The 16,274-nt window shown below is 43.3% G+C and overlaps 1 protein-coding gene across 1 annotated transcript in view; it reads right to left on the bottom strand.

The window, feature by feature from the left end:
- The window catches only part of KREMEN1 (kringle containing transmembrane protein 1), a gene marked incomplete at its 5' end in the record, with an annotated part of 47,517 nt that extends 39,467 nt beyond the window's left edge, over positions 1-8,050 (bottom strand). Inside the window, 8 exons of the mRNA XM_084217336.1 lie at positions 780-1,048; positions 1,266-1,351; positions 2,373-2,574; positions 3,968-4,142; positions 4,368-4,535; positions 5,031-5,182; positions 6,519-6,723; positions 7,984-8,050. Coding sequence (XP_084073462.1) covers positions 780-1,048; positions 1,266-1,351; positions 2,373-2,574; positions 3,968-4,142; positions 4,368-4,535; positions 5,031-5,182; positions 6,519-6,723; positions 7,984-8,050 — 1,324 coding nt within the window. The remainder of the gene's footprint in view (positions 1-779; positions 1,049-1,265; positions 1,352-2,372; positions 2,575-3,967; positions 4,143-4,367; positions 4,536-5,030; positions 5,183-6,518; positions 6,724-7,983) is intronic.
- Positions 8,051-16,274: the final 8,224 nt, after the last annotated feature.

The raw sequence follows: 16,274 nt of genomic DNA, 5'->3' as shown, positions 1-16,274 counted from the left end.
TCAACTTCCATGTAAATTGCTCCAAGTTCCTACTAATGTATCTTCTTTTGTATGCTTTAATAGCAACTAATACAATGCACCTTGCCATCAAGTTGTAAAGTTATATTTCCACAAATTCAAACTCTACTTCGCCAATACTCTTGATGGTTTCTTTAAGCAGCCAGACCACTCAGTCATGACCCCTAACTACCTAAAGCAATGCCCTTTACAGTTTTCTCCTTTTTTCCTGGTGCAAACTGCTGCTTCTTTGCACTTCTTTATGGGAGGCCAAGTCCTGCTGGACACCTCAGCATCTCAGCAGCATAGAAGGCAAAATGTGGTAGCAGCAGAGGTATGGCAAGACTTGATGACTGAGTTAAAAGCAAGCGAGAGAAAAACAGACATGTTGTAAATTGTAAAACTTTCTTATTTGATATGAATATTTCTCATCATGATAGCTTTTCTAGCTACTTCCTACCTATCATTAACAACCTCTAGCCACCTTTTTTTCTGAAGAAGTCCACACTGATGGTATAAAGTCATGGACATTGACCACTGTGCTTTGGCTATTTAGGTTCTAGGGGTGAGTGAGATGCTCAACAGCAGAAATTCTTGCAGCACAGTTAAAAAACACATACAGATTTTGTAAGTGAGAGAACAAGAGAAACCTTCCGTGGAATTTTTTCACAGAACATTGTACCCTCACCACTGTCAACTCATACTTGCACATATACAAATATTCTAAAAGCCAACGCTGTATGAAAAATCTACACTCCATAAGGAAATTTTGGAGCCCTTACCAGCTCGGGGAGGGCGGTACGTCCTGCAGGCACTAGAGGGCCTCCTTTTCATATAGAAGTCACAATTATCAGACCACAGGCAGCAGTAATAGAAGGTGATAACATCATAAAGCCAGTGGGAAAAGCCAGGTATCCGGGGAGGCTTCAAGAAAGGTGGTGAACCCCAGTCATGTCCTCGATCAGGTGTGCTGCCTCCAGTGGAGTCGTAGGTGAGGATTTGGGTTCCCGTGGAGTCATAGCAGCACTGCTGTCCACCCCCATACTGGGGACTGATTGAGAAAAGCAGCAAGAAAATCATCATTTAGCTCTGTGGGGTCTGTTTCTATTTAGGGGCTTCTTACTGACTTTTTATGGATACAGCAAAATATTTTGTTTGCCAAGCTTTATCTGATGTCCAGTTAGATTTCACCCCTGACTGCTGTGATGCTGCTGTCTCTGAGGTGAAAGGATTAATGAAAAAAATGCAGTTTAAAAAATGTTCTTTACCTGGCTTGAATGGCTCTTACACAATGCACAGCACCAGGATGATAAGTACACACACTCCCCTTGTCAATGTTGCAGCCATAATCTGTCTGAAAAAGATCAATGTTCACACTTAATGGGGTTCTTGCCTCATTATCCTTTCTGTTCTTACATTCTGTTCCCACCCTTTGTATCTGACAGGTGTGTAAAGTTGACATGAACTGGTTAAGGTTGTGTTGAATAGCGTGCAGTGATAGGAAAAATGGTGAATTTAATACTCAAGTGTCTGGAGCAACATGTCTGACCTGAACATTTTGCAGTCTGTTACAACAGACCTCGAAGAACAAAGGCAGCCAGATGGGGATTCAACTGTAAGTGTACAACAAGCACAGAGTAAATGTTGTAGAGGCAGTAGATCTATTCTTTATCTTCACAAGGTTTTACACATCATGTTTGGAGCTTCATAACCAGAATAGTAACAATGTTTACCTAAACTTTTTTTTTTTTTTAATGCATAAACACATGCCACCATTTGGTATCATAAATAGGAGAGGAAGTCACTCTCATCTGGTCCTCAGATCAGCAGTGTAAGTAAAAGTGTAGAGTGAATGGCAATTGATTTCTTAGCTTTTGTCAGTTCCTTGATAACAGTGAAGCTGAGGAGGAGGAAGGAAGCAGGATAAAGGAAAGAATGAATTACAGCTCTGGGCTTGAGCTCTGATGTACATGGCAGAAGGGTTTGCAGCAAAGTATGAAAAACTAGGCAGAAATAGTTTGTCACAGCATGAGATATCACTTTCAAACACAGATTGTGATCTTGTTGGATCTCGAAGAAGCCATCCCTGCTCCCAGCTCCACAGAGTGTTTTCAGTCTGCCATTGGAACTCCTGTTTTAATTCTCTGTTTGAGTGTCATTTCCATCTCCTATTCTATAGGCACTTTTATTCATACTACCTAGATAAGCTGTATTTACCTCTGCCATTTGATATGCTACTTGGGCAAATCTAAATGTAATTTAATTTCCTTCTAATGATGTTTAGAGAGGGAACAGGGGTGTGTGTGTGGAGTTTGGCACTCCCTAAGCTTCCACCTGGAATTGTAATAAGCCAGAGGGATAAATTAATAACTTACATGGAACCTGCCAGTGTCAGCTCTTGCCTGTGCCAAGGTGCAAGGGCAGTCTATAATTTCTTCTAGGAAGTTTGGAAGCAACTCTTCTTTTTTGTCCCATTCCATACATTTTGCAGTTGCCCAAGCATTTGGGTCATTTCTGAAGTCCTTCTCAAGGTGCCAAGCCAATGCATGGTCTGTGCTCCAGATTGACGGAATATTGCTGTTTAAAAAAAGAGAAAAAAGAGAAACAAAAAATAGATCTGATAGCTGAACAAGCACTATTTTGTCAGTAGCACTGTGGCTCAATTGCTAATTATAATTAAAAAGCATCTTTTGACTTTCAAGTTATTTCATTGCAAAGCCCACTGATTTCTTTTTCCTTCAAAAAGTTATGGCACATCAAAATTTTCCAAATTCAGGAGGTGGCAGGACAGCAAGTATGCAATAATCAGAATACATTTTAGTAATCATGATTCTGACTTACATAGATCCTTTTAGAGGAAGGTTTTGTATTCATGCCTTTTGACATTGCAATTTCATTTAGGCCAGAAGGAAGAATATCTGGATTCTTTAACAAAACATAACAACTACACCCCAGTAATATCAGGACTAATGGCTACAGAAACCATTTGGAATCCTTGAAATGTTCCAAAGCCACTCTGCTTTTCCCCATTAAAAAAATACAATATATGAAGTGTAATAAAAAAAACCCTCTAGAAGGAGGAAAGGTTATCCTTCTATGTTCAAAAAAGTTCTGACATATTAGCAATATGTTGTAACACTGAAGAGGTGACATTTATATACTCACAGTCTACACCATCTACAGCAAACCTGCAGGTCTGGAAGAATTATGAAGGAGTATCCATGGAGCGCTTACACAGATAGTTCACCAAAAATCATGGGGAAATACACAATGAAATTAAAGAAAATGTCCATAAAATTTGAAGGAATGCAAAAACGTGCATACAAAATAGAGGAGGAAGGCCTGTGGCTGCAGTGACTGAAGTTCCACAGTTAGGGATTCCTCCACAGTTGTGACAAAACAAAAGAATCAGCAGATCCTAGTCTGGTGACAGCATGGGTTTGGCTGGAGTAATTTTCTTCATAGCAGCCACGTTTTAGATTTGTGACCAAGGCAGTGCTGATAACACACCAGTGTTTATCTCCTGCTGGCACAGTGTCAAGGTCTCCTCTGAGTCTCATGCTGGCCCCAGGGAGAAGGCCAGGAGGGAGCAGAGCTGTGACAGCCAACCCAAACTGACCAAAGGGATATTCCATGCCCTAGACCAGCATGTCCATCAATAAAACTGCAGGGGTGTTTTCCTAAGACAGACCATACTGGGGGACTAACTGTGCATCAGTCTGCTCATGGGAGACTTTATGATTCTTCCTCCATACTCCTCTTTACTTAGAAAACTGTCTTTATGTTGACCTATGAGTTTTTCTCACTTTTGACCTTCCAGTTTTCTCCCCATTTTTCCCCAGAAAATGGAGCCTGAGTCTCAGTTTTGAATGCCAAAGGAGACAACAGTTTAGAAGGTAGCTATATTATTATTATTATTATTATTATTATTATTATTATTATTATTATTATTATGTGGTGATGCACTTGCCTCTGCCCATCAATATAGTTGCTGGGTATAATTCTCAACATTCCATAGTCCCATGTACTGTAATCTCCCTCGGCAGGTACAGGAATGAAAGAATATTTCCCTGTATTGGGGGTTTCTCTTGCCAAAGTATAAAGATATTTCCATTCAGCTGTCCAGTTTTCTGAATAACTGTCACCTGTCAGATAGAGGAGGAAAAGGGTTTTGGATGCTGGAAAAGAGCAATAGCCACAAGATTGAAAGGAGATGTCTCCACCCATATGTAAATGAAGAGGAAAAGCTGACATTATTGTCATCAGTTATTTATACTTGCAGGTCTCAGTGAAAGTGATCACAAGCTGTGCAGAGCTCTGCACATGAGTTAAGTGAGTGATAAATGCTGGTAGGAAAAGGATCACTTTACCTGTTTCCTGGTATCCCCAGACTTCTATGTTGACGTGGGTTGCTGCAAGTGTCTGGTGTGTCCAGGTAAGAGTTAAGTTTCCACCAGTGTTGGAGGTGCCATAGTATTGCCATTTTGTCTCATTTACCAAAGTGCATTTTTCTTCACTTGCAACTTTGCTATGATGTACTGCGTTGCAGAGCAGAAAGAGAGGGCTAATGACATTTTGGCTTTGCATAGTCCTGAAAAAGTGCTACTCTATTATTTAAGATTTAGCAGGATTTCCCCTGAGGATGTTTTACACAGCACAGGATGCATGACATGAAAAGAATAAGCTGAAGCTGAGAGAATGCAACCCTTACTAATACTTGCAGTCCTTAGATTGCAACACCACAATGCAATTTTTTGAAGAGGGGACAAAAAGGGATAGAAGTAGGGAGGAAATGGGAACTGTTTTGGTCAACCTCATTTTTAAGCAGGACTTTTTATCAGTTAATGCTGCTGCTACTCAATTGCTGTGAAAGTTCATCTCCCAAAGGATGAATTAACATGAGGTGAGTGAGACTTTCTTTTCTGAGGCCTGTTAAGGAAAAATAAAACTGATCAAAAGGAAAAGACTTCTATAATCTTGCATGCATGGAGGAAGAATATAGCAAGAAGAGGGATGCTGTAGATATAAGTAACCTGATAACCAAGTTCCAGAGTAGGGAAACGTTGATCCAGCATCTGTAGAAACTTCAAAAGGGATAAAACCAGTCTCATAAAGCAATGGGGAGATGCAGTGGGCTTTTCCATCCTTGTCAATATAGCCATTGGTTGTGATTTGCTGCTTGAACCTGTAGATATTGAAAACACTTTTCAGTGTCACCATAGATAGAAGGAAAATTCTGAATGTGCTTCAACAAGCAACCTTGTGTCATGTGTGGATCATTTCAAATCTGGGGCTGTTTTGCTTGTAGCAGGGAATATAAACTGGGAAAATTTGCTCATTACATCAATGTGAATTCTGCTGTGAGCTGCACAAATATACAGCAATCCACAGACCTTCAATTTACTATTTAATTACTGGGGGAGTGAGACATGATAAATTAGCAACAAAGGGGCAACAGGAAGAGGAAAATAACGTTATAGCATTCGTAGGATTACAGGGTGGATAACAATGACCATAATGCAGTTATTGCAAATTTCTGATTTGGTTTTTTTTTCCCCTGGTAAGTCCTGTGAGGGCAACGAAAGTAATTTCATGCTGTTCTAGAGTTTCTGTTGCAAAGGTTAACTCAGAAGGCACTGCTTATTATTTAACCATTTGGTTCCAGTTAGGGCTCTTGCCCAGAGTCCAGGGGATTAACCCCACCTGTGACTCTTCAAGGCTGATATATGGGGACTGAAAATCTATTCCAAGTAGCAGAGGGAGCTGGGGCCTGCCAGGAAATAGGACCTTTGCTTTTCTGCACTGGAATTTGCCTTGGCTATAATTATGTAACTCTGCAGGTACTTCGAAGTACACAGTTGCGTTCAACAGAACGAATGCCTGGGTCAAAAGTTTTCCAAATAAAGAATTGAAAACCTTTTCAGGTATTGCTACCCAGATAGGAAGGACTCCAAAATCTCACTCAGAACCTTCTGTGGAAATAATAGCACAACATCTGGGTCATCAAAATTCAGTGTACTGTATGTATTGCAGGTGCCACGTGCACCTAAGTATGATACAGACAGACACATTTAGGATACACAGCTTTCTCTAACAGGAAATACATCAGGTGTCTCCTATCTACATTTCTGTCTTGCTGTTTTCTCATTCAGATTAAGAAATGAATACTTCTTTCCCACAAAGGGAAATGTTAAAAAAATCTTGACAATCGAGTGCCCTGAAAGGAAACTCTTTACAAAAAGTCACTGTTTTAATATGGTCAGGGAAGAATGAGCAGAGTTATGATTGTACCACGCAATAACTCCTCCTAAAAGAAACAATCCTGTGTAGAAATATAGTCAACAGGTGTCCTTGAGGGTGAGAGTGAACAGAACTTTTGTACATTTCAGGATTCTAACAACTTTACAAAGTTTTCACTCCTGTATGGACTGATCTTGTTTTGTGGTAATTGCCTATTGTTAGAGAGTGAGATTATAAAGTTTTGCCTCCCTTTGGAAGAGGAATATAAAGTCATGGCCCACCTGCATTTTAGCACAGAAGATGCATCAAAAACTGTGTTGTTAATCAAAAAGTCTTTGCCTCCCATAAGAGATCCTGAGTATGGAGAAATTTGAAGACAAAATTCTTCATAATCAGGACAGCATGTCCCCAAGGACTGGCATGTCACCTGGCAAGAACAGGTACCAAGCAGCTCCCCACATCTCTGTGCACAAGAGTCTTGAGCTCCTTGTTAAAGGAAGAAAAAAAGAGTCAGGAATGTTATTGAACTCTTCTAGATGTTCTCTGAAGCACAAGTACATCATCCAAAGGACTGCTGTAAGTAAATAAAATAGGCTGGTTATGTTAGTTTAGGAATGTATTTAGGTGAAGGTTGTAATCACCTGCATATTAAGGTTGCTCCATTTTGAATAGCAAAATACATTTCTTTTCCTCTCAGACACTATATAATTTAATTAATTCCATGGGTATTTTTGCATGTAATAGACAGATAAATCTCCAGAGCAGCCACTCAGTGAGTGTCACTAATTACATTTATTTTTGAGGATAAGTCTTAAATGTACCAGAACCCCAACATCAACCCTAGATGAGAATCATTAAGAACAGAAAGCCAATGCTCTTGGAAAGTTAACATCAGCAACAAAAGGGGCTCCAGCAGAAGTTTATTAGGAGCTACTGAAATGTCTTTGTTTTGTGCATTTCATTTGAGTCTGGCCTTAACAGGGCAGGTGTTAGGAGCTCTGGGTACACAGACAGGTGAGGAGGCTCTTGGCTTACAGACTGTCAGTAATTACTGGACATCACATGGGAAACTACTCAACAAATAAAACAGTGAGAAGAAGACAGACATTACAATAGCACTCTCAAAAATTACTGGATTTCACAAACAGTTGAGGGGGAGTTAATTGAGATGAACAAGCTGCAGAGACAGCTGGGAGCACTGAGGGCCTTTTGGGAAGGGGAATCTTGCAAGGATAACACTGCTTGGGGGCTATATCAAGGATACCATGCAATGCTGAGATGATCTAGGTAGGTATCAGAAATTCTAAATTTGGACATGGATCTTGCAAAATTGGAACCAGTTATGAAAAAGTAACTAAGGGAGGATTGATTATTTGGGAGGACACCAGCAAAAAGAAAGGCAGGGATCAAGGTGGGTGGTTAAGAACAAGCAAAGGAAAATGCAAAGAAGGGAAGTAAAAACACTTGTTCAATATGAGAAGCTAGAAAGTTTTTCTCTGTCTTTAAATATATTTACTGCATTGTCCAGATTGTCTGTTTACCTACAGAAGAGATCCACTACCTGCTGGAAATTACAGAGGAAGTGATTGAAAATGAAACCATGCAGGTAAAAGCTGGCCCATGTGCCTTTGCTTTAGCTTGTATAGATGGTATCAACAATTTTTTTACCACAAGTGTGTATTCTGAAGTAGAGAAGTCAAAAAAGTTTACAGTTAAAAGCAGCAAAATGTTTGAAAAACCACTTACCTGCATTCCAAAGAGCAGTGAGGGTGGAAAGAATGAAGAAATAAACATCTAAGCCAATGAATTTCATATTTTGTCCAGATGATTTAGGATGGCTGATTGTGGTAGTCTTGGTGCTAGTCTGGGAAAAGCCTTCAATGGAAACGAGTGTCCAGAAATAAACAAGATTCTTGCTGTTCAAAGGTTTGTTGTAAATTACTGAAGCAAAACAAACTGAATGAAATGCTCCATTTCAGAGGTCATCTCCAATCCAGGAAGAGATAGATGGGGAGATAGCCACTGCAACTCCTTCACATTAACAGTCAAGTTTTTCTGAAAGGGGGGTAGATGTTTATTGTTTTACGAGCATTTCTGCTACAAAGCTCAAGGCCACGGGGTCATTGGCAAAAGTTCTATGCTTTAATTTTGCTGGAGGAACTAAAACCTGTTATCACTTAAAAGAATGATAAAGAATACATGCTGACAGTACAGTTTAGTTCAGAAGATAATGAGATATTGAGGAAGCATGCTTACTGCACTGGATGTGACAGCATGAGGGCTGATTTAATGAAGGTAGACCCCTCCTTTTTCCCTCTTTTTAAGGGGTTAAATTGAAGGAAACTCACCCTTTTTCATCATTTTAAGGGCTTAAATCAGAGTGTTCCCCTCCATTTCAGAGCACTTCTGCCTGTTCCCCAGCACCACGTCTCTCGTGTGGGAGCAGTCCTTGGATATATGCAATTTTAGAGGTGGAATTGAAATTCCAGCAATGGGATCCAGGCAGAGAATGACAGCAATGACAGCTCCTTTCCACAGGAAGGAAAACACGTAGCCCCAGTGTCTCAGGTGCAGGTGACAGGCTGTCCTGGGGAGGTGAAGTCCCCAAGTCTTCTCTGTCCTGGCAGCTTTTGTCTGGGAGCAATCCTCGGATATACTGAATTTTGTGGGTGGAATCCGAGCGGCGAGCACATGAGCAGAGGCTGAAATGCCTCGCTGGTGGCACCTGGTGACTCACAGCGCTACTGCAGAGCAGAAATGAGCCCTTGTGCAGCGCTTGCAAGGGAAATTGGTGCTCAGTGACTGCAACAATCACACATGCACAGGAACGAGAAACTGCGGGCTGGAGCTGGGCTCTGAAAGCAAGGGAGCTGAAAGTGTTTCTTTGGATAAACCCGTATGGAGAAATTCCCTTTTTGTCTCATCAGTCTGGGTCTGTAGGACTGAATCTTTGCAATCAAGAGGCATCACAGTTATTAGTAACACTTAAACCTCTCAAATGTTGTTACCTCTCAGGAAACTGGGCCAGCACTGAGCTACTCCCATGTGCCTGGAGTGATCTGGGAGGGGAAAGGTGATGTCCCACTTCTGTCTGGAAAAAATGGCAAGAAAATAAAAACTGGTTTCCCTTCTCTCTCTCTGACCCATAACTGAAGGAGCTCTGTAGGATAACATGGACATCACTGCTCCTCCCCAGTTTGGGTGAAATATTATTATAGTTTATAAATATTTCCTTTCCCTGCTCCTCAGTCCTTCACTGAACAGAGAGCAGATTTGCTGCATCTTTTGTTCCCATCAACACCTTTCCAGCCCGAATCCCAGTTCTCACAGGCACAAACTAAACACATCTAAGGCATTGGTCTATTATTGCCTGGAATTCCCAGCTCCATGTTCCCTGGATTGCTCAAAGAAACACTCACATCAGTCTCACCTCAGCCCAGAGACTCAGCTCAGACCAGTGCTCCTGGTTCAGATCAGAAGGATGGAGGAGCAGCAATGCTGGGATGGCCTTGGCATGGCTTTCCCAGTGCCACTGCTCCTGGAGCTCTGGGCTCTTAGACTCTCTCAAGCCTGAGCCTAGCCCCAACCCTCACAAAAAAGAATGCCTTGTGTAGGATGTTGAGTCCTCTGCTGGAAGAGAGGGAGCAGCTCATCAGGAATGCGCTTCCTTCATCTCTCTTGGCTCTGGAACACCTTCATTATCATGCACAACCAGGATAAACAGGTGAGATTAGAAACCCTCTAAGCAAAATCCATGCTCGGGCGAGTAGAGCTTTGCAGGACCTATGCTAATCCTGCTCTACACAGCACATTCCAAACATTTGGCACCTCCTGCATTTATAGGAATGAAGGAAATCGTGTCCCTGCTGGCCTTCTCCTCCTTCAGGGGTATAGATGTGCCCTACCTCTCAAAGCTCTTGGCCCAGCGAGCCAGGGAAGCAAGCTCATGGCTGCCCTTGGAACCTGTCTCTAAATAACTTCATTCTGGCAGGATGATGGAGTGGAGCCTGGCTGTTATTGCTACCCCCTGGGTCACACAAGGTAGCAGTGATGTGATGGAAGAACTTGGGCTCTGTCACAGCAACTCATCTGTCACTGCCCTGCTGAGATGTGCAGCAGAGCTGGTGTCACCGTCTGGTGCAGAGGGGGATGGTCCCAGTGCTGCTCCAGTGCCCACAGCAGGAGCTGTTTCTTGTTAGGAAACTGAAATGCTTTTTAGCATGCTGCCAAAGGCCATCTGTCTGTTTATTTGCTGCTGTCCACCCTGCTGGGAGCTGGTGCAGAGCTTTGTGCTTTGCTCTCTCCTCCCAGAGCCTTTGGCATGGGCAGGACGAGGTGGCTGCAGCTGGGTGAGCTGGCACCTCTGCAGATCCTGGGCAAAGCCATTCAGGTAATGCCTCTCCTTCCATGGGTGTCTGATGGCTGGTACAGGCTGACTTGGGAAGTGCTTGCCAAGAGATTGCTGATCCTTCAGCAATTCCTGTTTTCTGTGGTCCCTACTGGAGGCTGCCAAGAGAAAGGGGCTTGACCAACACCTGCAGGGACTGCTTTCCCAGCTCTGAAAAAGCATCCCTGCTGCTCTGCTCCCCAAGCATGGGAAGGGCTCTAATGCTATCTTGAGCCTTGCAAAACAAGTGCTGAGTTTTACTCCCACTCCTCTCCCCACTCTCCTGTGTGCCTCTGAGGGTGAAGAAGCAGAGAGCTGCCAGCAGGCTGCACTGCCAGGCAGAGCTGAGAGCGCTCCTGCCCACACTATCCCAGGTTTGCTTGGGCTGGGCCAGGCAGGCGTGCCCAGGGGAGCTCCGGGGCTGTACCCCAGTGGAAGATTGCAGAGGGAAAGTGCTGCATTGTTCTCTGCCTGCAGTCACCTTGCCTGAACCCAGCTCTGAAAGCATGCTGGCACAGAGGGATGTGAAGAGCTATGGTAAATGTTAAGGAATAATTGTAACATGGATCAGGAATACCCAGCATAGCACTGAACTTCTGAAAACAGATATTTTGGGTGTTCCCAGCACTGCAGAAGAACAGTTTGTGTAGCTGCTGTGTCTGGTTGAGCCCATTGCTATGCACAGAGCAGCAAAGAGAGTGTTGCTATTGGACTTTTTCCTTCACTTCTTACTTCTTGCAGCCATGATTGCAGAGCAGATTCAATTTTTTTTTAATGTCAGAAGAACGGCCTGAATGCAGTAGTTAGTATTGTTTAGTATTTGGCAAACCATGCTGGATTAGGGCAGGGTGAACAGTAGGAGAAATATTAGAAGTTAATTCTAATCTTGCCTTTTATATGGATTACAAGTTATGTCACTAGGGACTCATATTCCAAACTGGAGACAAGCAGCCCCTTGTGATCACTGGTGAAATCAGCAGCAGGAGGGAAAATGGAGCAGCAGCCAGCTGGGGAGACAGTGCCTTCCCAGGAGCTCCTCAGCTCAGTCCTGGTGCAAGTGCAGGTCACAAACTTCTCTGGCGGGTGTTTGACTCAATGCCTGTCTTCTGAATCCTTTCCTCAGTGCTCCCAAGCTTCCCTCCTTGGGCCATGAGCCAGGGAATCAGGCATATCAACCAGCAGACCGTTTGTTTTTCCACGGGCTGTGTAAATTGTGCTGCTGTTATCAGTGAAACCAGGTCTGCCCATGGCCTCCTGCTCTGCGGGCGGTGGAGGGCTCTGATCTCCTGCTCCTGTGCTTTCTGAGGGTGGGGCAACACCTTGCACGAGTTTCCAGAGCACCAAACACGAGGTGAGCACTCTGTAACTGCTCCCAAAGAGGAGCTGGCCCTGCCACAGCTGTGTATTTGGACTTGCAGCAGATGTGAGAGGGGTAGGACATCACACCTGTGTGGTTGTGCAGCCAGAATTGCTGAGCTGTCCAGTGGTCCTGCCCTTGCTCTGAGATAAGGACAGGAAAATGCTGCTGTTTTGAAGGTGCTGTTTATCTGGGTAAAGGTTTGCTGTGGTCAAGTGGGATGTAACAAGGCTGGAGCAGATTTGAAGACAGTCCAGATCTGGATTTTTGCTCAGATCTGGAGCAAAAGATCTGTATCTTTTGGCATTTGGTTCAGTGCTGCTCACAGCCCCACAGACAGAGGATTTACCCGTGGGAGATTCTTCTCTGTGCCTTTCTTCATAATCAACAACCATCCCTGATGTTCACCCTGATAAGGCTCCAGGAATCCACTCATCCTGTGATAAAACTCCCTGTGCTGGTGCTCCAGCCCTGCACACCTGGGCACAGCCCTGGAGCAGCCTCTGCCTCTCTTGTGTGCTGATTTGGCTCGTACCCAGCTCTCTCTTTTGCTTCTCCCATCCTCACAAAACCAAGCGCAATCTGCTCGTGTGTGTGTGCTTCAAGAGCCCTGCCAGGAACAAAGAGAAGTCCAAATATTTGTGTTGGGCTGTTACTCTTTCCATTCAGGCAATAAATGACAGACTGCAGCAGAGTCTTTGTGCGCTGTGTGGGATTTCCACTGTACTGGCTCCAGCTTCACAGCCTCACCAAGATGAAACACCTACAATTAACAGTTGGGTTTTAACTGGAGGGAAAATGACTGAGTGTGATTGAAATATGGCCTTAAAAAAAACCCTCACCAAAACCCAAAACAAAAACCCACAAACAAACCAGCCACAAAAAAAAAAAAACCACCAAAAAAAACTTGAGAAAAATCACCAGACCTTTCCTGTGTCAGATGAGAAGTGCCTGGTCTCTGTGTGCAGTTTCAGGCAGAACAGCATTTTCACTCTGAACTCTGGGAGCTCTGATGGTGATTTCTGTCCCAGAGCCTGGGACACAAGCTGTCAGTCTGCACACAAATATTTCAGAGCTGCTTTCCTCTGCAAAGTTCCAAGCTTAAGTCCATGTGGAGGCCTGAGTTTCCTTGGGACTGAACCTCTTTTTGTCTGAGCTGATCAAGGGGATGAAGATGTTTGCTAACAAATGAATTCCTGAATTTCAGATCTCTGCTTCTGGGAAGATGCTGGGCTTCAGTGCTTGGTGAACCCAGGAACAGAATGGTGAGGCAGCTCCAGGTGTGAGCTAGCTCAGGACAACAAGCTGGTCTGCTGTCACTGGGCCTGTTCCAAATTTGGAATGAAGGAAGGAAAGGCATAATCCAGCCTCGTGGGATTTCACATATCAATATGCCAAACAAATTCTGTTTGCTCTCTCAAGTAAATTTGGTGTTCCCTGCTAGTGCCACCATGAGTTTTCTCACTCAGAAGTTTCTTATCAGGAATTAATTAGCCCTGAAACCTTAAGGATTGACTTTTCAAACATAAATGCTCCCTATAATTACCTTCTCTTTAGTGTTTCGTTTTACACAGCAGACAGTACTAATATTATAACATCAAGTTAAATCACATCTACTTTGGGCAACTGAAAAGCTATCAAAAGTGACAGAAGCTTCAGAAAAAAACCCAATATCAGAAAAGAATCATGTCAGAAATCTTTCTGGCTTCCTTTTTTATCCTGTTCATTGCACCCAGCAGAGAAAAGAAGCACTGTTTGAGTCTGCTTCAGCTGCTGTTTCCAAGAAGGATCCATTTTGGCAGACTCCTTAAGCTCCTTCCTTCTTAGGTCACTTCTGAGATCACATAAGAGCTGAGGAATCTCCCAGGAGCCTGTTTTACTAAGTGCTCTGTCCTGTTTTGCTTCTGGGCTCAGGCTGGCACTTGAGTTACACCTACCTGGGCTGTAATAAAGTAGGAGGATGTTCCAGGCAGAGAGTAGAAGGTGGATAGAATCTATATGGTCCACATTAGAAGTGCCTAAATTCAATTTATTACCACAGCCTGACCCCAATCTTCACTGATTGACACCTTTGAGGAGTGGGTAGCAGAGGGATAAATCCTTTCCTGCCCTTGAGTCTTCATTACTGGCAGCTGGGAGAGGTCAAGGGTACAAGGAGAGAATTTTGCTAAACATATTTATTTTTCAAGATAAATGAAATATAGGTCTCAAACCCTTCACCAAGGCTATGTGTGCATCACTATTTAAAATCAGCTGATTGATAATCAGTTCTTGCAATCAGTCCAAGGAATTCTGCTGGAAATTTTCTGGAAAATACAAACCTGTTACAGCCAAATACATGATAAGGGGTATTACTCTTTAATGAAATTAGAGGGCAAACAGCAAAGAGGCCTTGAATTTGTTTTCTTTTTGGATAATGAAACAAAAAAAAGCAGATGGTATGTAAACCAGCAATGTATAAGCTGGTCACTTTATGTAGCTACAGAGTAGGTTTAATCATTGCTTGTTGTGAAACTGAAACATGTTTCCATGACTTATGTTCTCCTGAAATTTTTCATCTCCCCTCTCATCTGATAAGCCATCAGGCAGAGATGCTGGCAGGCTTGTGGTTCTTCATTCCCTTGTAACCTGTGGCACTCCAGTGAGGAGCCTTTGTATGGAAACAGCCCAGCCCTGGCAGGTCTGTCCTGAGCAGCTGAAGGAGCTTGGCTGCAGAGAAGCAGAAATCTGGGCTGTGGTGTGGGGTGTGGTGTGGTGCTCAGGAGCTGCAAGCTGGGATGCTCAGGAGCTCGTGCTGCAGTGATGCCCTCCCATGGCCCATGGCAAGCAGCTGGCCAGGGCCAGCAGGACATTTCCTGGGTGATGCAGACAGCTGTGCCTCCTGGCTCATGGGGAACTGGCCAAATGATGACACAGGGCACACTTGATTTGCTGTGTAACAGCAGACCCTCCATGATTCAGATAAGAGCACACTTATGTTGTTAAAATGGTATCATTTGCTCCAGGACCTATTTGTGCATAGTCCTTCTAAAGGAATCCAACCACAAGAATTTCTCTGATCAAATTAGGCAGGTTGGCTCAACGTGGGTGGGTCTGTGGGTGGCAGTTCTCATCCTCAGTGACAGAGCTGACTTGCAGTGCCTGGCAGTGTTTGTGTTTCCATTGTTTCTGGTATATTTTCTCTTTTTATAAGTATTTCTTTAAGTGCTCCTGGGACATCCTATTTAAATGTGAGAAACCTTCCTCTGAAGCTCACTGTCAGAAAAAACTCAACCTCCCATCTCCCAAGGCCTGTTCCTCCCAGCTCTCCCTCCCCTGGGATGACCAGAATGAGCATGCAGGTGTGACTGGGAGTGAGTGTGCACCTTGCTATGACTGTTCCTACCTTTGTCCAGTGGCTTTTTCTGTGTCACAGTCACAGGGGACAGCTCTTCTGTGCTTTACATAACAGGCTGTGCTTACAGAGGTATCAGCAGATTACTTCTTTATCATGGCCTCTATTTCATGTCCTGTGACACATTAAATTGATGTTACACATGTCTTTCAAGTTGATTCTCCTCCCAAGCATGCTGGCTGGCATTAGCCAGCTCCTCTGCTGGCTCAAGTCAGTGTAATTAGAATTGTTTCATCTGGCTGGGGGAGGCCCCAAGCTCACATATGGGTGCTACAGTAAATTGAGAATAGTTGAGTAAGGTCTGAAAACATACAGCCTGAGGATGATGAAGCACTTGGAGTTTTTAATGAAAGATATATTAGTTAAAAATATTAAGACTGTTGACAGAAAAATCTGAGTCTCATTATAAAATCTGAAATCTAAAGCAAGTTGTGCCAAGCTCAAAGCCTAGTCTTGTGAGCCAGGGGATAATAGCTACAAAAAACCCAAGTTTTCTTAAAACAAATATTTCCAGTGTCCCTCTCCTACCCCTAGCTGCCATTTAAGCTCAATTATTTTGATTTTTGGGTTTTCCTCTTTATCCATAATATATAGCTTCTGAAGGAGAAAATCTTAAACAGACAATCAGTATTGGTGAAATGATACAATAACTTATCTAAACCAAACTGACTGTTATGCTCTGAATGGAAAATGTGCTACATTGCTGCCCAGGCTTGGGTCTGTAATATTATGTCTACACCAGAGAACTCAAAGAGGCCTTTAGGGTCCTGAATATGGGAAGGATCAGGTGAGGACTGAATGCCACATTAAAATTGTGGGGCATTTTCTATCTCCTGTAAGTCCCACAGTGGAAAAGCTTGCCAATACCAGTTCCTTTGTGTTCCTCAGAAATTTCTACC

This window comes from Fringilla coelebs (assembly GCF_963513975.1).
Source record: "Fringilla coelebs genome assembly, chromosome: 17".
Lineage (NCBI taxonomy): Eukaryota > Metazoa > Chordata > Aves > Passeriformes > Fringillidae > Fringilla > Fringilla coelebs.
Note: the sequence above shows the minus strand (reverse complement) of the source record. Positions and strands in the feature narration are given on the sequence as shown.